The sequence below is a fragment of the Pteropus medius genome, unplaced genomic scaffold, assembly GCF_902729225.1.
Source record: "Pteropus medius unplaced genomic scaffold, Ma_sr-lr_union100, whole genome shotgun sequence".
Lineage (NCBI taxonomy): Eukaryota > Metazoa > Chordata > Mammalia > Chiroptera > Pteropodidae > Pteropus > Pteropus medius.
The window spans coordinates 400,207-425,711 of NW_024344437.1; the positions used below are offsets into that span (position 1 = coordinate 400,207).

At 34.2% G+C, this 25,505-nt stretch overlaps 1 protein-coding gene across 2 annotated transcripts in view; it reads right to left on the reverse strand.

Annotated features, from left to right (window-relative positions):
• Positions 1 to 25,505, reverse strand: part of FREM2 (FRAS1 related extracellular matrix 2) — a 269,492-nt gene that overhangs the window by 182,859 nt on the left and 61,128 nt on the right. For both annotated transcript variants that reach the window (XM_039872935.1, XM_039872934.1), the window contains one exon: positions 2,853 to 2,999. In XM_039872935.1, the coding sequence (XP_039728869.1) occupies positions 2,853 to 2,999 (147 nt within the window). The remainder of the gene's footprint in view (positions 1 to 2,852; positions 3,000 to 25,505) is intronic.

Below are 25,505 nucleotides of genomic sequence, written 5' to 3' on the forward strand. Positions count from 1 at the left end.
AAAGAAAATTAATCATTAAACAAAACATATTACTTTGATTTACCTTTGTCACTTATGACATTACGATTTTAGTCTTTTTCTCTGACATGGAAAAACTGCATATAGGTTACACAAGGTTCTTTTGGAATGAGAGATTAAGTTTTATATCCTACTTTGGCCACATAGTGGCTATGGTATCATAGGTAAATTATTAACTTCCTCAGTTGTAGACAATATAAGGAGCAAAATGGTCTGGTAGTTGAGAGAGTCAGCCCTGGAGCCAAATCTCAGCTCTCTCTCTTACTAACTGTGTAACTTTTGGCAGATGACAATCTTTTTATTTCCTTACTTGTGTAATGAAAGATATAATGACACTCTTCTCATGAGATTAATGTTGCAAGTTATTGAGAACTAGGCCTGGCACATAATAAGAATCCAATAAATGTTAGTTATCATTATTATCACTTCATTGTCTGTAACCTAACAAGGTGTCTGGCATTTAATAAGCATTCAAGAAAATATTTGTTGAGTTAGTGAATAAAGGATTGTTATAAGTAGTAAAGATATAGAGTATTTAATGTGCTTAATAGAATATCTTGCATTTATTAACTGTTAGCAATAAGATCTTTGAAATTCCAATACTTTTGTGAAATGCAAATATATATTTAATTTACTAATGGGTTGTAATGGTTATAAAGTCAATAATCATCTCTGAGAAAATACAATGTAATTTTATGATTTACTAACTGTATTTCTGAAGGAAAATAATATTCTGCTTTTAGCTATAATGCAAACTACCTAATTCTAAAAGTCCATAAATAAAAGTGGAGGTTGTAGAACTGTAGCACAAAATATATTCATTGTAGAATTCCCACGAGGCTACCCTTCACTTTAATCTGATTTCTATTCCCAGTCCTAGCATGGATTCTATTACTATCTTCCATGATTGATGCATGTGAGTCACATTCAGAAGTCTTTCCAAATTTCTAACTCCCCAGGTTACTAAGTAACATGTAGATTAACTAAGCTGAGCTAGCTATAGGACCTTTATAGAATTGCTGGTGCTGATCTCCACATGTAGGAAATAATAGTTCATTGAAAAAATAACTTCATAAGAATAAAAACCTCTTGTTTGACATTTTAGCATCTGGCTTTTAAAAAGACAATGGAGAGAAAAATTTGAAACACTAGTTTAAAAAATTTTGCAACTATTAACTTTTCCTCATTACTATCAATGGGCTATTTGTGAGTGAGTAATTAAATATACTCATTAGGAGGGGAAATTAATGTAAAATGCAGATAGATGAAAGCATCCTTAAGAATTAATTACTAAGGTGCCCTGTTCTTTAGTTATTCATTTCCTTATGACTTATTTTTAAGCACAAAGCACAACTAAGGCTAATTTCTTACTGACAATAAGTAAGACAGGATCATATTTCTGATCTGCAGAGCATGTATTTGTATGCAGAGAGAGCATGCTTCTAAAAGAGAGAGCAATAAAGCATTCATTATGCTCTAGGATTAAACAAAGAGCGTGTAAATGACAGCCTACAAAGAGGCACATTCAAATAAAGAAGATGGAAGTAGAGCTGTCCCTGCTTTGTGTTGGATCTGCGGATGGACCGGCCTCACTTAGAGTCAGAGTAACCTTAAAAGATCAGCAGAACATAGTGTGAAAATCTCTCTTCTAAAATTAAAAAAACAAAGTATTTTTTAAATTAAGGTATAATTGATATCCAGCATCCAAACAGCAGGGGAAATCATGGGGGGCAGGTGAGAGTGTGGCTATGGCAAAAGTATGGTGTGTGAGATGTATATGTGTGTGTGCTCATGTCTGTGTGTGTTGATAGAATACTACTGTTTAAAGCATTTGAATTTCAAAGACCAGTAAAATTTCAAATAATCACTTTGAAGACAAACACAGTTATCTTTTTATTTTGCCAACATTTTTCTAGATTCCTACCTTAGTTGATACTTTCACTCAATGAAAGCTCTTATCCCATGAAAATTATATCAGTCTAGATGTCTGTAAAACATATGATACCAAAAATAGCATAATTGCTTGGGATGCTACCATTTTTCCTCAATAAGCCAAATATTTTGCGCCAACTATATTGCTACTTAGAATGACTAGCATACCTATTAGTAAAATATCTGTTTATGCTCACATGAAATTGAATGTGAGCTTGAACTGGAGTTGTAAAAAGATTTTATTCATTTGCTTTTGATTCTCAGTTTTATTTAAAAGGGTGAAGCAGCAGAAAATGATTAGTGTTTAACACTTTATTGGTTTCAAAAAAAAGTCACAGCACATACCTTTCACCAGCACACAGCAGTGCGCGTATGTAGTGTCCGGGTTCTTGAAACTTTTATTGACCTACCAGACCATTCAAATGCAACAAATAGTAAATTACACTTCAATGCCTAATAGGTTAATGAATGGTTTTTTGTTTACTTCTTATTAAAGTAGCCTTCACATATGTTTACATTGATATTTCTGCAGACTTTGATCTTATGGATAAATTCTATGATAGCCTAAACATATTCTAAGATGTAGTACATTAAAAAATTTTTAACCTATGGATGATTATTGCCATTTTTATAAAGTTATTTTATATCAGAAAGATCATTTGTAGGTTTGGAGAGGCATATATTTTGGTTACACATTTCCTATTTTTAGAGCCTTTTGTTTTTAACAATATGCCTTCACATAAAATTTTTAACTTTTCTTTAGCACATAAAGTGCATTTAAATATTAACATCTCTCTAACCTTTAAAACTAAAGCAGTAAACTAAACATTTTAATTATTATAAAATTTTGAACTTTTGCTAGGAAAATGGGATTTTAAGACAGATGTGGAAATTAAACTTACTTATAAATGAAGTCTCTCCTAAGTAACCTCTACGTTTAAGAACGACATCCAGGAATTTGGAGTCCTCGTTGATTAGGTAATATTCCTTTTCAAAGGAGATCCATGCCCAGTTCAGATGAAAATGCTGCTTGGTTAACTTGTTTCCACCTGGAAAACAAAAATTTAAAGCACCAAATTTATGCTTTCTTGAATGAATGACCTTAAAAATTCCACAGACTACTTTAATGATGCAACATTAAGAATCACTAAAGGTACTTGGTTTGATACACAACTTTAGGTTAAATAATGGAGATACAGCTTACTGTCCAGTGATTGTTGTACAGAAATACAATAGCTGACATAATTCTTCACAAAATTTCTTGATCTTTAGGAGGGTAAGTTGACAAGGGGGAAGGAATGCACAACTACCAAAAGCAATTTAGTTTAATCATAGAATCAATATCCAAGTTGCAGGATGACTTACTTTCCACAAGGTGCCGCTAGAGAGCAGGTTTTTCTATAAAGAAGGCTGCAACGCTCATTTGTGATGCTAAAAACGCAGACAAGACTTCACGAATAACTTTTTCTGGTTCGCTTGTTCACAATTGGGTCGAAGGCTTTAAATATAATCATTTAAGAAACAAACAAACAAACAAACAAATATTCCTTCCCTACCTCCCTTGCCCACTATATTCCACTTCATTCCTTAGAGCAAACAAACAGCTCTTTTCATTGATTACGTTCTGCTATGAAGATAAGCTTTCTCCTCCCACCTTTCTACCAAAATGGAGCCGGCTGCCTAACAAGAGGAAATAAACCTTGCGTGCGATCTCTTATGTGAAAGCTCTGTGTTGGGTGAATGAAAGGAGAAATGTTTATCAGCAGATCACTCTGCACATATGCCTCTACATCCTTTGATCTACACCAATTACTTCAGAGGACGGTGAGGTTTATAAACAAAGGCATCAGTAATTTCTTTTAAGTCTTTCTGTAAAGGGTGGAAAAGAGCGCATATAATAAACACAGCTAGAAGCCCAATTTTAATTCCAGTTTCTTCTCTTCTGAGTTCACGTAGAGAGAACTACATTAGAGAAAAAGAAACGAGACCAGGAAACCATGAAGCTTTGTCCGTTTGGCGGACAACAAATCTGCACAAAGGGAAACATAGTGAGTGAAAAAAACAGGAAAAATATATTCATCTTTGCTAGAAATTTTTAAAAATAAAAATTGCAGCAATTCTGAGTTATCAATTGTTACGTACTAAAGATTAAAGAGAACACCCAGTACAAATGACATTCTGAAGGAAAAATTGGTTTTCTAGTTTATTGTTGAGTGTACTTCTATATCCCTGATTATAGGATTAATTCTTTCTTTATTTAAATACCTGTGTCTGCTTTCTTTCTTTATTTAAATACCTGTGTCTGCTTCTAACTGCCTGAGTACCCCATGGCACGCACTGGTCAAATTCGTCTTTCCAGTCTCCAAGTCCCATGCAATGCCTGGGACACAATGAGGACTAAAGACTTATTCTTTGAAGAAACCTATGGAATAATATGAATTTTAGTAAAATGGCTACTTAGTAACTCCTGCTTGTTTTTTACCTTTTGCGTAACAGTTTTCAGCTTACGCAAAGCACATACTACAGGTTTTTTGACTTGTGTCTAATGACTTCAGACCTATGCAGCAACTCGTGTTCAACAAATTAATTTTATTTTACGGTTCTGTGTACTTTATTTCTATTTATTTTCCCCTATGTCCAAGAGTAAGAGATCACTAAGTATATAGTTTCTCTATTTCTCTAAATTTTGGCACTTTTTAGCTAATTTTAAGATTTGATTCTAATCCTTTCCTGAAATATCACAGAAATTATCACCTTTCTTCTAGATATTACATGTTTTAAGAATACTAAATCAATAAAACCTCCTTTCCATGACACTCTATATGAAACAGCAAGCCCCAATGCAAACCCCAGTCCTCTCTAGTCCTTTATACTAATTAACTATTCTCTACAGTGCTTTCCACAACCTCATATCTTATACATGTTTACTTTTTCTGTTTGTTCACTTTGTCTCCCCCTATTGTAACACATGATCCAGGAGTGTAGGCTTACTTTTAGAAAAATGTCTATTAGGTGAATTAGACATTCTAATGTCTTAGTTGAAAGAAATTCAGTAGTGCTTCATTTTTCTGGTGATATAAATGTCCCATATAAATGTAACATAACTTGATACTGAGTCTTTTTTTCTAAATATAATTTATTTTTTAATGACACCTTTTCTAAAAGTCTTGCATATTTCTATTCTTGGATACTATATAAAGATTTTAAGTGACTACCTGTAAATGTGAACTGCTGGAATTTGTGTTATCCAAGTGGCACTACGAGGGATTATTGGCAACTAAAATTCTATTTAACCCTTCTGTTCTGTTATGAAGTAGTATGGATGGTTTTAGGGACAGCTAATTTCATCATTACTTACAGATTTTAAAAAAACTTATTTTCTTGTTGGTGCTTATTTTCTGGAAGGATGAGTGTGCCAGATTAATGCTTAATCAGAGATTTTGAGTGGCACACCACTAAATAAGTTTGCCAAGATTTCATATGTCAGCCACTTTGAGGTTTTATTTTAAATAAAATTCAAAAACAATGCCAAGAAACTTTGCTTTGTGATTTAGTAACCTGCTCTAGGGTAATTGTTTTATATGTTCAGCATTCACTCTCAACCAGGGATTTTTAAGTAGAGAATTTTTTGTTAGAGAATATGAAGTTAAGTATATAAAGTTTAACTCTGCATAGAATTAAATGCTATATAACTTCTGATTTATATACAAATAAATCTTTTTATGTTTCAAAATTTATAAATCTGTAGGTGCTACTTCTTATTCAAGACTGATATGGGAGTTTGAGGAACTAAGCTGTAGGTTATTGAAATTTATTAAAATTGACCTTGAACAATTGAATGGAAAGATACATTATTTATTCATTTATTACATAACCACGCAAATTCCTCTAAAACCTCAATATATGGCCATAATACATGTTTATATTTTAAATAACAACAGCTACAGCTTACTAGATATGAAATTTTAGGTGAAGTTAAACAGCTTAAAAAAACAGAGATTTTTACTTTATGATTCTTTGCCTTTCTAAAGTAGATTCTGTTATCTGTGATGTACAAGGATCAAGTTTCAACATTTCACTGCAAATTAAAGTCTGTAACTTGTGTCATAAATCCATCCAACAGGTGTCTGACAACTGATGACCACACTCCCAAATACTTTGTCTCTGACAACTAAAGCCATTAAGTTTTTAATGAAAATACCTCTTTTGAACATTTCCAGCTGGGATTTAGGCTTCTTCATTTTCTTTTTCAATGGGAATGCAACAGATTTTTTTTATTATTTATTTATTTATTTATTTATTTATTTATTTATTTATTTATTTATTTATTTTTTAGAATAACAATTACAACCTTTAATTAGCTCTCCCTAAACATAGGGCTGCCTGATTTTTCTGAAGACAGAGTATAATAGTTCTTCACTATGAAAATTGTGTTACAACTTTGACTTGTGGTTGTTAAAGGGTAATTTCTGGGTATCCATTTAGGTGTGACAATTTTTTTTCAAAAATTTTTGACAATTTTTTTCTTTAAGTAAGGGTGGTTATCAATAGAACATAATTCTATTGGTAATATTTTTCCAGCTTGCTAAGATTTTCTAGATTGCTGGAAACCATTTGCCCATAAAAAAGTTAGCCTAGAAGCTAAACTGGAAATCAAATATACAGATATATTAAAAGATGTATGTCATCTTTTAAATCAGCAACAGAAATAAATATTTACATTAAAAAGATTAATATAACAACATTATCTAATTTATTGGGAAAATTAAATAATTTGATTTTTAAGCAGTCTTGTTCTCTTAGAAGACAAGGACAGTAGTTAGTGACCATGCATCTATCATCGACATCAATGTTACTAATTAAACAAAATACAAAAATTAAAGTTAAAATAAAAGATTTATTTTCTTGCTACTTCTGTGCTACGATGATCTTTTAAACTTTGCTTTACCCTAGACTCTTCCATATAAGAATCTCTGAGAGCTCCTGATATCCTGTCCTCTGGCTCTTAGAGTCAGGTGGATTTTACAGTTTATTGAAAACCACCCAGTGCTAAACTGAAGCCAACTTGGCTTTTAAACATATTTTCTTCTGCCTCCAGAAGTTGGCATTCAACTATGGGAGATGGCACAAGTACATAGATAATGTGTATAAACTAGAGATTGACAAATGCTTCTAGAGAGGCACTGATAGTGAGCTATGGGTGTTCACAAGAGTGAGGGATTACCTTAATCTGAGGGGATCAAAGACACATTGGAAGAGACAGTGTTTCAACTGGGCATTAAGTACCGAGTGGTATTCGGACATCCAGAGAGATGGGGGAAGGTGTTTCTGGAAGATTCAGTAAGAATAGAGATAAGAAATCCAGTAGAAAAGGAACTTTAAGCAGTTCAATTTGGTAGGAGCTCAGGACATTTACTAAATGTTTATTTCTTTTTTTATCTTGACCTAAGGCAGCAAGCTGTGCCTTAGTAAGACTGATAGAGCTCCTAAATAACAAGGAAATAGACCCAGAAAATTGTCAGTAGATTTTATAATTTTGTAGACTACTTACTAATTCCAATGATTGTTTTAGTTTAATATTAAGCTATTGAAAACCTACTGGCAATACAACTTTTGATAATTAATATATCATTTTCTACCTCCGTTTTGTACACATCCACCCCCATCATTACAACTGCCATACACATTCTGAAAAAGAGGCGGCACAGAACAAAGTGTCAGATCCACAAAGAAATACAGAGAATATATATAGAAATGTATTGAAAGAGAAGAAGTGTGATAAAGACCCAGTGATGGAGAGAAAAGGCACAGCACAAACTGACCTTTATTCAGTACATACGATTTTGTATGTATACAAACTTGTGGTGGTCTTTTATGCTGTTCTCAGGAAAGGCACATCCTCCATAACCAAAAGCATAAATGGGGCTATGATATCTTGGTAATGGAATCGAGCTCAAGTTCACACAATACTCTATTTTCTTCTGTAGGCTCTAAAGATAAAAAGTTACCAGATGATTTGGGGGGTGGTGTGTGGGGGATGGAGCTGGCAAATACACCACTATTCACCTGAGAAGCCAAGAAGAGCATGACCACCCACTTTACTGCATGTGGTTTTGCTCCTTAGGGAAATGTTCTGATGACATACACGCCCACGAATGGTATGCAATGGGTATTTGTACATGAGATTCCAAAGACTTGCATTCCTATTCATCTACTATACCAGAGGTTGATATACAATCATGTAATCACACACAAACTTCATTTCATTTTTTTCATATAGTTTTTTCTGATTCAAGCTGATTTTGCCCAGGTAATAGCATTGCGACTTTCTTGCTTTTTCTACCCTCTACCTTTGTATGTCTGCTTCTTTAATCACTAAGCCTTTAAGACATAAGATTTATCAAGCTGGATATAGTGACTAGGATTCCTGGCAGAGCTGTGGTGATACTGTAGGACTGGGATTATTGTGGAGAAACTTACCCTTGGGTGGAAGCATGGTCTTTGACTAACCAGAATTGAAACGATATTGTCAATGACTAATAATAAGAGTCCCCGACTGAAAACAACTGGAACTTACTGGAGTATAGGTATAAATTGGCTGAATGTCAGCTTAGCCTTGAGGACCCTGAACTGCTTGGAGAGGAGGGCTGGACACCTGGGGGCCATGGTCAGGGTGATTTTGATAACATGTACATTATCTTAATGCATCTTACAATAACTCTGTGTGTTAGACTTTTTCATATTCTATGGATCACTGTCAGGCTAAATTACTCACTTTAAATCCTTAAGTATGCGATAGATCTAGGATTCAAATGTAGCCTGCTAGTAAATCATAGAAAAGTTAACACAAGCTAATGGTAAGATTCTCTTGCTTTATAAATGAATTTGGGGCCATAGTTAAAAATCAGGGAAGATAATAGAAAAATGCTTCTTCCAGGCAGAATGATGTGCTCCATCAGGCCACAGCTGGGTCAGAGTCGGCAAGTCTGAGCCTGCAGGGATCCTCCACATTTCTCTAAGTATGGCCCCTTCCTCCAAACCCATCCATTAAAAGAAAAGAAAGAAAAGAAATGTGCTTATTTTTCAGCCTGTAACCAAAAGAATGAAAAAGGGGAGACTCATGTGTTTACGTCTCCTAACTTAGGGCTTAAAAATATTTCCTTAATCAAATCAATTTACTTGTGCAGTATTAGCTTTCCTAATTAGAAGTTTAAACCCAGTGGAATGAAAAACTTCACTGTTGGTATGCACACCTAGAATAAGGAAATCAGGTGTACATCTACGGAGGACAAAGAACAAAGCAAACATATAATTGCAAGGTGAACTCTCATTTACAACATGCACATTACTAGCTGATCATGTGCAGTCTAAAAAGCTAACTTAGTCATTTTAATGCTGTAATATGAGTGACTAAGGAAATTATTTTTCTGAAAATGGAAGTGTGATACTGTATTTTAAACAAGAACACAAAATTAATTCAAGAAATAATTATGTTGGTGAATGAGACAAATATAAACTCCAAGCATTTTAGAGAAAGAATAAACCCTGGATTGCATCTTTTATCACTGCCTCATTTTACCAAGATTCAGAAAGGCTGTGATTTAAATAAGATTATAAAGCAGCTATTTGCAAATGAGAAATATATTCCCAGGGTTTTTCACTCCTAGTCTAGTAGTCTTGCCATCTAATATATTATGATCTCAAATATTGTTTTTAAGCACAAAATCATAAAAACTGTGTTTAAAATGATATGAAGTTATAATTTATGTACATAAATTATATATATTATGTAATATATGTATATGTGTAAATATACACATTCTCCTGCCTTTGGGGAAAGGAATAAATACAAAACAAAACACTTGGTGCAGCAAGACTTCATGCATGCACCGCCTGAAGCAACATATAAATTTATTAGATCTCTGGCAACACATTCTTAAAATAAACTTAATAGCCCTCAGGTCTCTGTTCAAACCAAAGCCTAATTCCTTTTGTGGCGCCAGACATCTCCCCCCACCCCAAGGAGATTTTGCAGGGAAATAAAAGCAGTGGTTCTCTGAGCACCTTTCAGAGTAACCGGTTTAGCACCATTTAGTTAATTCTGTAAAGTGAGGTTGTTTTCTAATTTCTATTTGTATAATAGCACCATGCACATTATTATAAGACACAGCCATTAACAAGGATTAAGTTTGAACTATATTTTGGATTACCTTTTGAAAATGTGTTACATCCACATTGAGACAAAAATATAAAAGAGAGAAAACAAAAAACAAACAAACAAAAAACCCCAGAAGTGCCTTATCTGATTGTTAAAAAAAGAAACCACCTTTAACCTATTTTGTTTCTCTTTTTACCAAAAGTTCAATTCTATGGCTGGGATAGGGGATTAAGGTGAGATAACGGCATAAAAGCAATTCTATGAATTAAAATATTGCAAGTGAGTTTTAACTTGAAATTCTAGAATGGTTGAGCTAAATGAGAACTCCCTGAAGATGTTTTTAGGTTAATCTGTTATTACTGTTGTTTTTAAATCTGAGTTGGTAACATGTTCATAGGTATATTTCTTCTCAGCAGCCAAATCACTAATTAGAAGTTTTAGATTTCTGGACTTAAAATTAAAAAGAAATATGTTGGATTCCTGGCTATTGCTCCTGTGCAAACTAAAAAAGTCTTTTCATTGATGTCTGTCAAGGATGAAAGGAGAGAGGGAAGGAGGAAGGAGGAGGAAGAGAAAGAGAGGAGGACAAAGAAGAGAGAGGATGGAGTATAATACCATTAATGTCATTTATTTGTTTTTCACATTTTTCATTTATTTCAGATTAGCTTTACAAAGGTAACTTTTGTACTTGTGTATTATTTACTTAGTCAAATCCTTTCGTGACTGCTCTAATCCTCTAGAAATTATGCCAGAGCTACAAATATACTCTTATTTGGTGATTTTACTGTCTCTGATTAATATAAAAGCCATTCATTTACATATTTACCCACCATAAGAAAAAAAAAGGCACAATAAGTATAAAAACAAGTTGTTATGGCCTTAGAGCACCAGACTTTGTAGGAAACAGATTTAGACAACATATAGCAATGTATGTTTTTGAACAGAGTTCAGAGTGTACATGTTATGAAGAATAATAATGGTTCACATACAGTCCCTTTGGTAAGACTTAGCTTCTAGTAAGTAGGTAAACCAAAATCCTAAAAAATTATAATAGGAAATGTAAGATAAAACTGTGAACATGTAGTACCTGGGGTTCAGAGGAGGGACAGGAAGACATTTAACTGAAGAGTTCACTAAAAGCTTGGCGCAATGGGTGCTATGGAGGGACCCTGAGGGGAAAGAATCATAAGAAAACAGGTTCAGGAGAACAGCATTGTGTGAAAAGCAATATAATTGTCCAGCATTGTAGAGTTTGTGGAAGCAAAGCAAAGAAAGAAGAGGTATATTGAAAAGTGAGGGAGCAACAAAGAAAACTTGGTGGAGAGAAGACAAAATCTGAATTACTCTTTAAGAAATATTAATTTGGTAGAATTATTCAAGGATTTGTTAGAATAAAGATGGGCCAGGAATCAAAGACATCACTCACAAATAACCCCAAAATTAGATTTCCTGCCAGTGGAAGAGAAAATTTACATTATGTTACAAACAAGTCTATAAATATTGCCATAAGGAAAATAAAAGTTTTGTCCAAATTAGGAATCCTTAGAATATTAAAATCTACCCACAAACAAATAAAATAACTAACCAAAAATATGCCCACCATACGTAGTCAATATCATGAATACTTTAACTAGACGAACTTTTGTCAAATGGCCACATCACAGAATTCCTTCTTATTAAAATTCTTTTGGCAAGTAATTTTGTATGAATGAAAGTCAAGAAATGAAGGGCCCTATTCCTCCAGTAAACTTTAGCAAAAAGGTCTACAATCTACACTTTTTAATAAGTGTGTTTTAGAAAGGCACTGATGTCCTTTTAAAACTTTGAAAAACAGTGTTATGTTTGAAAAATAATTTATAATTTGGATACTAGCTTTCAAACAAAAGTAACTTTTTGGCTAGAAAAAGTTCATGTTTAATTTTCTATTCCTGTCTGTTTAAACAAAATTACTTTTTTTTCTTTTTTTTCTGAAGAAGAAATATATTAGTAATTGGAAGCCATTATTAGTAGCAAGGATAAAATATTTCAGTAATCCTTCAATGGTCTTCTGGGTTAAGAACTTCTAAATAAACATCATCAGCAAGCTTTCTGAGTAATTTTCATAAGTATTATATAATAAGTCAGGGTAAGAAACCAAGACCTTTATCTGAAGTTCCTAATTTAGGTATTCTATGTATTCAGGGTTTTGAAATTCAGGCCTTATTTAAATATACTTAAATTTTGAAGTTCTAACATTTTTTTTTGTCCATAAGAAAATGGTATAAAGGAAGGTAATCTAAGAGCTCATTCATTTAGAGCAGTAAACAGTAACAATGACTATATTTTTTGGAGAAATTTTGGATCTAAGTATCTATTTAGTAAAAATCCAAATGCATATCATAGATAAAATTCTCTCTCTCTCTCTTCTTTCCCATTTTCTCTCCCCCCGCCCCCACTTAAAAAAATGAGGATCAATGTGACAAAATTCTCTTTTAGGCCAAGATAAACCACATTTTTCTTCTTTTGGTTAATATACAATGCTTGTGGCATATAATGCTTGTGGCGTTTTATGAACATTCTGAGGAATTGAGACTGCAGAGAATTCGTGGGTTGCAGAAACATTTAAAGGCATACTTGGAAAGCCAATGCATTGACTTTACAACTCGTAACATAGTTTAAACCAGTAGTTCTTTTCTGTGGGAATGTAAATGATTTTACCCTCTTAGGGACATTTAGAATATTGGGAGACATTTTTGGTTATCACAAAGGGGGAAATTGAGAGAGTAGTCTAGTGGGTAGAGGCCAGTGAGACCAGGGACCCTACTATGCACAGGTCGGTCAGACCCCTTACCTCAACAAAGAATTAAATTACTTGGCCCAAAAAGGTCAATTTTGCTGCTGAGAAACCCTGGTCTAAACTTATTATATTCTGATATACTAACATATATAACCTAATGTAAACATTATCTGACTTTTCTCTATAAATTCCATGTTTTCTTATGAATTAATAATACATGTGGTAAAATGATAAACATGCAGAACTTTTTAAATCCACCATTGATATGGAAAAGTTTCCAGTACAAAGGGTTTATTATCTTGCTGCAGGAAGTAGCTGAGCCAGTAGCTTTCTTATTCAGTCAAAATTTATGACTAATCTAGGAAGTTAGGAGTGAGAATCTTGAGAAATGCACCAAACTGTGTAAAAGTGATACTCTATGTATAATTTACATTTTAATATGAAATCAAATATGTGGGCAATGATTTCCATTCTAGAGTGTTTTACCAGATTAGGATTCACCAGAACAGCTTAGAGTTGAAACTATGAAGTAGAGAGGCTTCCTAAGGTCATTGTAGGAAGGGACAGCCAGGTACAGAAGATGAGTTGTTCAGTTTTTCATGCCTTTTTGTAGCTGAAAGGAAAAATGCTACATATTCAAATGCACATGTGTGCTTTTGTGTACACACACACACACACACACACACACACTTACTTTTGCCTTTATAAAGAATGAAAACATTGTCTAAAACATTCTCTAGAAATATACAACATAGTCCTTTATCTGGTTTTCCACTGGACAATTTAGGGAAACATTTCCCAACATGTTTTTTCAAACCTTATTTTTCCTGTTTGTTAATAGGTATTATGTTGAAGAATGACTCTAAGTCAACTAGGAGGAATATAGCCTGGGATTAAGCTATGTAAACAAAATTCTTTATTGAAGCAATTCTTTGGGCCTTTAATATGGAAGTGTACATTTAGTACATACAAGAAAGGAATAGAGCAGCATTTCTCAAACTCATTTTATCAGGGAACCTATTTCTGAAGGTATCATGTGGGGTTCTATTCCACAGAATAAACTCTGGGACAAGTTGGCTCAGAGTATAAACCATTTAAAATCCAGATATGAGCAGAGAGTCTTGTGTACTATCAATCACATCCAAGTGACATGATTTTCAACTGTCCATATTTAACACCGTAAGCTGGAATTGCATTTCATAATATTGAGGAATGAACACCAATAAAATTAAGGGATTTTTCCCTCCTATCAGCTGTACAAATTCTGGTTCTAGGGAGTTCTACTTTCTAATCCAAAGAGCAAAGTAAATATGTTAGCTTGTAGAATGCCAAGAAAATTAAAACTAAGTTCAAGTAAACACATTGACTACTGGTATACCTGTTTCTTAGAGATCACATTTATGGTTGGAGACACATATGCTGTGTGTGTGTGTGTGTGTGTGTGTGTGTGTGTGTGTGGCTTAACAGCATAGTCTTCATCGCTTTTTTTTAATTAGTCTAATGTGGGATCAGATGTCAGAAGAGGCTAAGCTTAGGATTTTGGCCAGTTCCCAAAAGACAGCTAACATCACCAATAATATACAATGAGCCATGCCAGCCTCCAATTTTCAGTTAGATCTTACTCCCTGTGGATATTTGAACCCTACGATCTGCCCAACTCTGATAAAGGATTTAAAGGCTTACCAAGAAGAATATTTCTGAAGCTATTAAAACAGCCAGCAGGAGAGGAATGGGCTAAACTGAGTTTTGGAAAGAGGATAATGTTATAACAAAAACTTTAAGGCTGATAAACAAATAAAAAGTTTGAAAGTACATTGTTAGTCTGTACTTCTTCCTTACCCTGAGTAGGAACTACTTCCCATGAGAATATTAATAAATACAACAGCTCTTGTACTCATCAGTTTTAGAAAGAAGCAGAAAGACATCTTTCAGTCATTGATTCACATTTTAACTGGTTGCTGTAATGATATTAAGCAGTTCTACTGGGGAATATCTTTTATTCACTGAAGAACCAAATGAAAATAAATTGTTCCCTGTCACTTATGTTATTAACGTTCCCTTCTTTTAGTAGACTCTGTACTCCCATCTTAACATTATTCCTGAAATCTTCCAGGGGCCTGAAATAATGAGACAAACTGAACTCTGCAGGCTCTGGGTGAATCAAGTAGGAGAAACCTTACCACATACAGTTTTTTGGGAAATAGTATAATGGTAAAAAACATACTATCCACACTGAGAAAAACCTGTTCAAGTATGCTAAGTATAAAGTTGGCTGAAGCATCCCTGGATTGTATCATAAATGTAGATTTGGATAAGAGGAGACTCCCACATAAGGGTATGTCTGTGAGTAAGCTGGATGAGACTGTCCATGGACTTGGTGGCATCAAATTTGTTCATCAGAAGCTTGTTTTGCTTACTTACTCCTTCCTTCCAGTGTTTATATAGATAAACTTACCAAATATGTTGAATTATATACACATGAAATGTTACAGTTATTTGCCATCCTAGTTCAAAGTCTAAATTATCTTAGAAATCCTAGTTCAGACCTTGATATTGGGCCATTTCCACTAACAATATGATTGTCATTGCTCTGACAATTAATTAACAGTTGCATTAATTCACAAGTGTTTGCTCTTGCCAATTTAGAAGATAGGGGACCAAGTTAAACCTTAATTTAAGTTCTAAACTTAAAACTCACGGAAGAACAATTGTAGTGTACTAAAGATCAAGGGTTGACGTTCATGGTTAGAAGATTACACACAGATTAAACACAGATGCTTCTACTCTCTCTGGAAGCCCCACAAAATTATAATCCCTTAAACAATAAACTAGCATAATCCAAAAACAAAGAGAATAGGAAATAATAGTAGAGCAAACATATTTGAAAGCTAGAAAGCAGATGAGAAAGTGTAGCGGACTAAGAAAATTACAGAAAATAAAAAATGAAATCAGCAATGGGAAAAGTCAGAGACCTAATTTGTATCTAAGGACCCTAAATAGGCTCAGAAATTGATGATATCAGATAGCTCCTCACAGCTAGCCTCTATTTTGTCCTCTGTCAAATTCTCATTCTGGTTTTCATTCTAGTCCACATAATTTCTGTATATCAGGAATCTGATCCCATTTCTCACTTTCACAATCCTTATACCATGGCAGAAATACTTAAAGGTAGATTTGCAAGTGCATATTTTTGTAGAGCTCTTATAGTTGCATCCGTCTGTATTCAACTATCCTAAATGGATCTTTAAAACACATTTGCTGGGTAGGAACTCTAAACATAAATTCAATAACTGGTAGAGATACTTAAAACCTGAATAGTTGAGAATGCTGTAAGCAAGAACTATTGACAGACAGGAAAATGACTATCTAATTGGTATTGTAATTAAAGTGCTGCTTTGCCTGATTTTATTTCAATAATTCAAATATATATTTTTAGTGGTTTACACATAGTGTATTTCAATCAACAGGTATATTTTTCATCATCAATATTTATTAGAAGAACAATAGATAAAATAATCAGAAACATTTCAGTGTCTTCTCTATTTCCAGACAACATATTAGTCTTCAGCCTACAATTACATACTTTGGCTTTGGAAGATTTTACACTGGTGTTTTGATTAAATAATTCCCACACTTACATCCTCACAAAAATGCGTGCCTAGGCTCAAAAAAAAAATGATATGGATGATAGAGGCTCTGTTCTTCCCTCTGGTGACCAAATTGCCTAAGATCTAGATAAACAAGTCATACAACTAGGGAGAAATCTAAGAAATCACCCTGCAATGGCAGAAGGTAGGACGAGGTGAGGATGTGGGGCTGCCCAGTCCCCAGTGACTGAGTAGGATGGAGGCTGCAGCAGCAGCAGTGGCAGTGGCAGTGGCAGATGCCTCTTAAAGGGGCCCTGTCTGTGAGAGGACTTTTGTGGTGATGGACCTGCTTGCTCTAAGCACCAGTGCCAGTTTGATTGCACAAGGAGCATCAGGGACTTAGAGGGGGATACTGAGTTGTCAGAGTGAGGGCTGAGGGGAGAGTTGCTCTGTACAGAAGTGCCGGCAGTATCTATTGTTCCTCTGTTGAGCCCACCCCAGTTTTAGTGTGCGGACTCAGCACCACCATAGCCAAGATGTCATCAAACTAGATAACAGAGGTCACTCAGCCCAGAGGATTCCCTGAAACTCTGCCTCCCCCAGCTCGGGCCCCACCCAAGCACATCCACTTGTGTCCTCGGTGAGTCAGGTGCTCCTTGCTGAGCAGCGCCTAGACTCATACTGGTGGTAGCTGGCCTCAGTTTCTGGTGTAGTCTTTTGATGCAACTATAAGCACAGCATCTGTGGATTGCTTGCTGAATCTTAACAGGTGGTCCCGGAGTGGTACAGGCTGAAGCTAAACTTGACATGCAGCTGAACCCCTTTCAAGACTTTTTCACTGGACACCTACCACACAAAGCTGCACTAATAAGACCAGGAGACTTAAGAGCTTTGCTTTGTATGTAGAAACAGACACAGAAAGGCAGCCAAAATGGAATGACAAAGAAGTAGAAACCATAAGAGAACAGACTAAAGATCCAGGAATAATGGAGTAAAGCAATCTAACAGATGCAGAGTTCAAAACACTGGTTATAAAGGTTCTCACTGAACTTATGGGAAGTGTAGATGAATTCAATGAGAACTTCAACAAAGAGATAAAAAACTTAAAAATGGAAATGGAAATTATAAAAGGGAACCAGTCAGAAATGAAGAACACATTATCTAAGATGAGAAGCATATTAAATGGAATAAACAAAGTGACTAAAGAAGAGGATCAAATGACCTATATAGAGGATGGAAAAGCCAAGGACACTCAATCAGAATGGCAAGAAAATAGAAGCCAAGACTATAATACTATTTTAAGGAGCCTATTGGACACTATTAAATGTAAAAATATCTGTGTCATAGGGGTACCCGAAGGAAAACAAGATGTTGAACAGTCTTTGAAGAAATAGTGATAGAAAACTTCTCTAACCTGGTGAAGGAAATAGACATAAAACCTCAGAAAGCTCAGAGAGTCCCAAGAAAGAGGAATCCAAAGAGGCCCACACCAAGACACATCATGTTTAAAATGCCAAAGCTTAAAGACAAAGAGAGAATCTTAAAAGCAGCAAGAGAAAAGCAGCTAGTTACCTACAAGGGTGCACCCATAAGACTGGCAGCTGATTTCTCAAAAGAAACTATGCAGGACAGAAGGGCTTGGCACAAAATATTCGACATGGTCAAAACTCAAGATCTACAACCAAGAATACTTTATCCAGCAAAGTTATCATTTAGAGTCGAAGGAAAGATAAAGAGCTTCCCAGACAAAAATAAGCTAAAGGAATTTATCATCACCAAGCCAGTATTATATTGGAAGGACTTCTTTAAGAAGAAAAAACATGTATCAAAAACAGGAATGAAGAATGGTAATAACTACATTTCTATCAACAAGTACCTCAAATAGAAAAGAATTAAGTGCTCCAACCAAAAGATAGAGTGACTGAATGGATAAGAAAACAAGACCCTTACATATGCTGCCTACAAAAGACTCACTTTTTTAAAAAATTAACTTTATTGGGGTAACATTGGTTAATACAATTATATAATTTTCAGGTGTACATTATCATTTGACATCTGTATATTCTATTGTATGTTTACCACCCAAAGTCCAGTTTCCTTCAGCTACCGTATATTTGATTCTCTTTACCCATTTCATCTTCCCCCTAAGCCCTATAGTTGACCCCCTTTACCCCATCTACCTCCCCTCCTCTCCCACCCACTAGTAACCATTATTCTATAGTCCTTTAGTAACCACTAGCCTATAGTCCATGTCCATAAATCCAAGAGACTCACTTCAGATTAAAAGACACACACAGACTAAAAGGAAGAAGATGGAAAAAGATTTTGCCTTGATGGATCTAGAAGGTATTGCACTGAATGAAATGGATCAGATAGAGAAAGACAAATATCACATGATTTCACATAGCTGTAGAATCTAAAGAACAAAATCAACATCAATAATGACAACAACAACAACAACAAAAGCGGAAATAAACTTACAGATACAGAGAGTATTTAGAAGGATACTACATGGGGGGTTGGGGAAAAAAGGCAAAGAAATTAAGAGGTACAAAAGGATAGTTGCAGAATAGACATGGAGAAGTAGAGTGTAGCATGGGGAAAATGGTTAATAATGTCATAATAAATATGTAAGGGGACAGAGGGGTACTAGATTTAGTGGGGTGATCACTTTGTGAGTTATGTGGATTTCTGATCACTATGCTATACAACTGAAACTGGTATATTATTGTATGCCAATTATAATTGAAAAAAGAAAACCTCATTGGATTGTACAAAGTAAAAAAATTAAAATTAAAAAAACAATTTAAATGCATGCCTAGAGCAGTGGTCACATAACCTTCCATGTGGATAATTACCTTCCATGATGGATGAACACAGCTGCTTTAACTCAAGTAAAGAAATAAAAACAATGCTTTCAAAAGGTTGAGTCAGTGAGCCTATTAAGTGAAGTGCTAGTAAGGTAATAACTATCTCAGATTTTCAATGTTTCCTAAAAAAAACTGAAAGCAGGTATTGTCAGTACCTTGGTTCACTTCTGACAATGACTTCCTTAGAATATTAGTGGTCCACACTTTGAGTTGTTTGCTATGTATTGCATTTTACACACTCGAGAGCTGACTTTGATTGTCTCTCTATATGGATTTTTCAGAATAATTTATTGAGACCCAAATTTGTGGTAATTTGATGACTCAAGGCTACTAAAGGAGGTCTTCATTAGGGAGAAATTCTGCTTATTTGTAACTTGATAGCCATAATATTTCTTCTATGTTTTAAAATGTATTAGAGTACAGGATCCTCCTGGCACTTATTCATCCTTATATTTCTTAATGTCTAGCACTGCTTTCCCTACTAGCCCTCTCCCAATATTGAATCAGGCATGAGCCTCACTTGTCTCTTTTGCAGCCACACTCTCCTCTCTTAGGGCCAGGTAGTTTACTAGAAAAAAACATGTGTTTTAGAGTTAGATAGACTAGGATTGAAATCCCAGCTCTGCCAGTTACTCTGTGTGACTTGAAATATCTTAATCTCTCTGTATATCAGTTTCCTACTTTTTTACATGGGGCTAAATACCTTATAGGTTAAGGATATGGAGTCAAAAATATACTTTTGTCAATAAAACAAAGGTATATATTCTTTAATATAATTATGGAAGGTTGTGTGTGTGTGTGTGTGTGTGACCTGTATGTACACAGTGTTGCGTTGTCAAACAGTGAAACTTATTTTTCATTTTCAAAATAAACTTACTATTACTTATTACTATTAAGGCAAGCAAAGAGTCAAGAGTTTCAAGTCCAGTCCTCATTCCTATCTTCTTCAGATATTAACTGTTAATAATGGGCAAACTTCCAAATGAATGCCATATATAAAAATTTCCTAAAACCTCAATATACAAGGTCTCAATTTTAAAAAAGTAATCACACACAACTGTATTTCTATCTGTAATTAAAAATTGAAATGTCATCAATATTTATTGCCCATAGGGCCAATATAATTCTACTAAATTTTAACCCATGATAGGTACTATAACAAAATCAGAGAACTGAATACAGAATGATTCATTTGTTTTCTTATAAGGAATAATACTTGCAAGTAGGACACTGTAATTTTCTTTGTCTCTTTCGTTGTTGCAATGAAAGATAAACCACAAAGAGCAACATAATCGGATTCACCTATTGGCTCCTCTCACTCATGCATTTGCATATATAATCAGCCACCAAGTCCTAAACATCTCTGGAATTCATCCCCCTTTTTCTTTGCCAACTTCCTTATGTCAGCCTCTCCCTGCTATGGCTTTCTATCCTGTGTATCTGCCTCCCATTTCACTCTTATACTTCTCTATGTTCTCCACTTTTCTCTCCAGTGATCTTCCTAAAACGGTAGCCTATATCATATTATTTCCTTATGAAAATCCTTTGTTAGATCCCTTTTGACTTGAGGACAAAGTCCAAAACTTTAGAACAACATGAGAAAATATCATCTGTCCTCTCCATATGGTTCCAGTCTCAGTCCCCTGGTGCTTCCACACCGACCATTCACTTAGATCATACCAAACTGTCTGCTAGACCAGAAACATGATGTGTTCAACTCTAATAAACATTTAGTGAACATCTATTATATATCAAGCACTGATCTAAACTGATCCCTTCACTGCTATATCCTGTTTTCTTAAAAATTCTTGAGAGTCACATATTTTAATTTACTATTAGTACTAATTTTCAAATGATAATTTAGAACTGTTGTATAAGCTACAAATCGAAACAAAGTTTTTCTGTGGTTTTATGTACGCTATATAATCTCTGGCAACCTGTACTTTTCATAGGTATTCAAAAGAAATATGCTAACATTGTTTCATTCTTTCTTTAAGATTTGTCTTGGATACTATTTTTAATTTTAAAAATCTAATAATAAAAACATATACATTTCATTCATCTAGTGTTAAAATTATAACTGTTTAGAGACCTTCTTGGGTCCTTAATTGTTCAAAAACTAAATTTATTCTTATTTAATTCATTTATTCAGCAAACCTTGAAAATATGTAATGTGCAAAGGGCTGTGTTAGGGATCAAGAATATGAAGCTAAAGGAGACATATTCCCCAAGGAAAGATAGACAGGAATACCAACTACTGAATTGTCCACATATGTGCACATATGTATAGGGCACAAAGAAGTGACTTCACATTAGTCACTAATGGTTTCAAAGAGGAGGCCATGCTGAAGCTGAATTTTCAGACAAAGAAAAAAACTTAGTTTAAATAGAGAAGGGAGTAAGAGTATTTGAGCCAGAGAGACTATTGAATGCAGAGGCCACCAAAAGAAAACTGTAAGAGAGAAAATGAGTAAAAAAAGAGAATTAGGAAGCGGAAACAAAAATAAGCAGTTCATACGTGAGTTACTTATCTGTATATACTCTACTAAATGTTAGCACTATTCAAAGGAAAATGTGTTGGTTTTTAGCACCAATACAAATTTCTTTTCATGATGGTAATTCATTAGTTAATTAAACTAGAAATATCCATTTATTCTTTGCTTCTTCCATAGGCCACATGCTCAAATCAGTTTTGGTACATAATATTATGTTACATACCTAACGTTGGATAGAGAGACCATCCTATCATAAATAGGGGAGGGTGTAAAAAATGGAACATTTCAGCATAAGTCATCAAAAAGTTTTCATGTGTTAAAAAACATAAAAGATTACAATAAATTAAAAATGTTTTCCTCTAGCTTTTCAAAAAACAATGCCCACTCTCTGGTTACAGAGAGCAATTTTGATGATGTACCATTTAATAAGATCAGAATATTTATAAAAGTTCCGGTCACATGTTAGTCTCTCAACACCTATTTCCAGTCATCTGCTTTTAGACTATTTGTTTCTTTTTGAAACAATTTTCTAGCACCCGAAGGCTAGAAAACATAAGCCAGTTAGAACCACTTGCTAAAAATCATTCTTACAAATAGGTTACTTTCTAGTTAAAAATTATCTTTCAAGGTTTGAGATATCTTGTATCATTAAGTGAACCTCTGAGGCAAAGAAAAGCTTGACTGAACAAACAATGCAAGCTAGTCTAGTTCCAGGTGCTTGCAGCTGGGAGCTGTCAGCATACACTGAAGCAGTTTCATGTATTCAAAGAGAGCCGTGGAGAGCACCCACCATTCCGCTACTGACTATTCTCTGTTCCTTGGAGAAACTGGGATTTCCAATTTACACACCAACACCACCTTTGTGATTTTGAGGGGGTCAGGTGAATTAAATCCCACTCTCCTATCTTCATCAGGAAATAGGGATGGAGATAATGGTTCAGATGGGGAGGCAGAGAAATGCAGACAGGATTACCTAATCCTGTGAGAGTTTCCAGTCCCCTCACATGCTCATCTGTCTAGGACAGTGATTCCCATAACATAAACTTAGTTCTGAGTCCATTCTAAAACCTGCTCCATTCTCTGACTAACCCAAATATTTTTGATTTTTGGACTCTTCACTACTGTGTGTTAAACTGTTCAGCAGTTTTTAAGTTGTCCTAAGTAAGTAGTTGCTGAGTAAGCTTTATAAAAAGCTTTTGCTATAACTTCCTGCTGACAAGAATAAAAAAATGAAAATGGAATGAGAAAGGAGTATTCTTTCTCACAGATGTAATCATCAAAGAAGGCAAATAATTCCTGCCTTTAATGAACTTCATTTTCAAATATAAGCATTACTCGATGTGTATATTGTTGCTTATTTATTTTTGACCACATAATTTTTAAACTAAGTGGCAAATTTATAATATGGATTAAAACGATTGTTTTAAATTAAGATGATTTTAACATTTTATAAATAAGGGTGAGTCTCAATTTCTAATAATTATATATAGTATGAAGATATTAGAATTCTTCATAAAAGAGAAAGTAGTGACACTGGGTTTTCCTAATATATTTCTACCAAAATGATACATAACCACAGATTGAATGAGAATCCAGTTGTCTTCTATAAGCCAGACCTTAAAGAGATTTCTAAAAATGTACAGCAGCAATGCCACTGTTCTCAATAAGATTTTATTTAGGAAAACCGTTATTTTTAACAAAAAAATTATTTAATATTGTTGCTATATTTAAATGAATCAATAAATGAATATTTTAATTTTTTTAATTTAAATTATGATATCTATTAATAAATATATTCCAAACAAAATCTCTTTGAGGTCCTCTAGATTTTTTTAAAAAGTGTAAAGAGATACTAGGTCCAAAAAGTCAGAACTGCTGCTACACCATATGCACAAACAATAATTTAATCACAAAGTCTCTAGGGTTAAGGAAAAACACTTTAAGTGGTTATATAAACTACTTCATAGTTAAAAAAGAAATACATTTCTTCCTAAAGATTCTTCCTAAAGAGTTATGTGAATCTCTCCTTTCTCATATTGCCCTATTCATCTCCTGCCAGACTCAAAATGTATATTGAACATGTAAAGCTCAGTAAACGTATGTGATTACTGAAAAAAGGTAACATCTCTATTTTACAAATCAAAACTCATTAGAACTGGATTAAGCCATTCTACTCTTGCCTTATTTATTAGGCTCTAAACATTTTTGGCTTGAGACTAGATGATTCATTTTATTATTAATTAGGCATTAAAGGCAGTTCTATATAAGACATTTTGTCAAATATAGGCAGCTTATATTTCCATAAGATAAATATCAGAGATATTTTGTCCAATAACTTTTTAAAAATAGTAAAACAAAGGAAAGGAATTTGAACTGAAGAATTAAATTATGTCTGCTTTAATCATTGTACCATTTTATGTAGATACACATGGATTAAAGACTCTTAAAAACTTTTTTGTTGTTGTTGTTATTACAAGAAAAATCTGTAACGGTTCCCTAACACATTCCATTAATGGTTAGTAAAATCATTTTAGTGAATGGGTTGCAACCGATGTTTCAACAAAAGGAATAGAATAGAATTAAAAGGATATGAGACATCTGATCAAGCTAGCAGAGTAGGTAAGCTCTGTACTACTCCTCCCATGGCTACATCAAAATTACTAGTAAATTATAGAACAACTATCACTGAGAACCACCTGAAGATTATCTAAACAGAGCTACTATAACTAAGGATATAAAGAAGCCATGTAGAGATGCATAGGAAAGGCAGAGACATAGATGAGTAGGTCAATACTTATGGTGTAGTGATTAAGAATTGAGAGGGATATCTCAGTTGCAGAATTCCCCCCTGAGGAGGAAGGGGTCCCAACTCCACACAGGCAGGAAACAACCAATCAAAACAGCAAAAAGAAAAAAAAAATATTTAAAAAAATGGATAACTTAAGGGACCCCAGGACAACATCAAGTATATCAACATCCAGGAGGAAAAAAAGAGAGAGAAAAAGATTGAAAACCTACTTAAAGAAATAATACTGAAAATGTCTCTAACCTGATGAAAGAAATAGACATACAAGTCCATGAATTACAGAGAGTCCAAAACAAGATAAACTCAAAGCAGCCCACATCAGGACACATCGTATTTAAATGCTGAAAGTTAAAGATAAAGGGAGAATCTTAAATGCAGCAAGAGAAAAGCAGTTAGTTACATACAAGGGAGCTAATTTCTTAACAGAAACTTTGTGGGCCAGAAGGGACTGCCTGAAATATTCAAAGTGACTAAAGACAAAAACCTACAACCAAGATTACTTTACCCAGCAAAGCTATCACTCAGAATTGAAGAAGAGGTAAAGAGTTTCCCAGACAAGAAAAAGATAAAAGAATCCATCGCTATTGCACCATTATTAAAAAAATTTTGAAAGGATTTCTTTTTTTATTATTTTATATTAGTTTCAGGTATACAGTACAATGATTATCCGTTTATATAATTTATGAAGTGATTTCCCTGTTTATTCTAGTACCCATCCGCTCTACACATAGCTCTTACAATAATATTGACTACATTCCCTCTGCTGTATTCTATGTATCTGTGAATGTTTTATAACTACTAATTTGTACTTCTTCACCTTTTACCTTTTCACCCGGTCCCCCAACCCACCTCCCCTTTGAAAG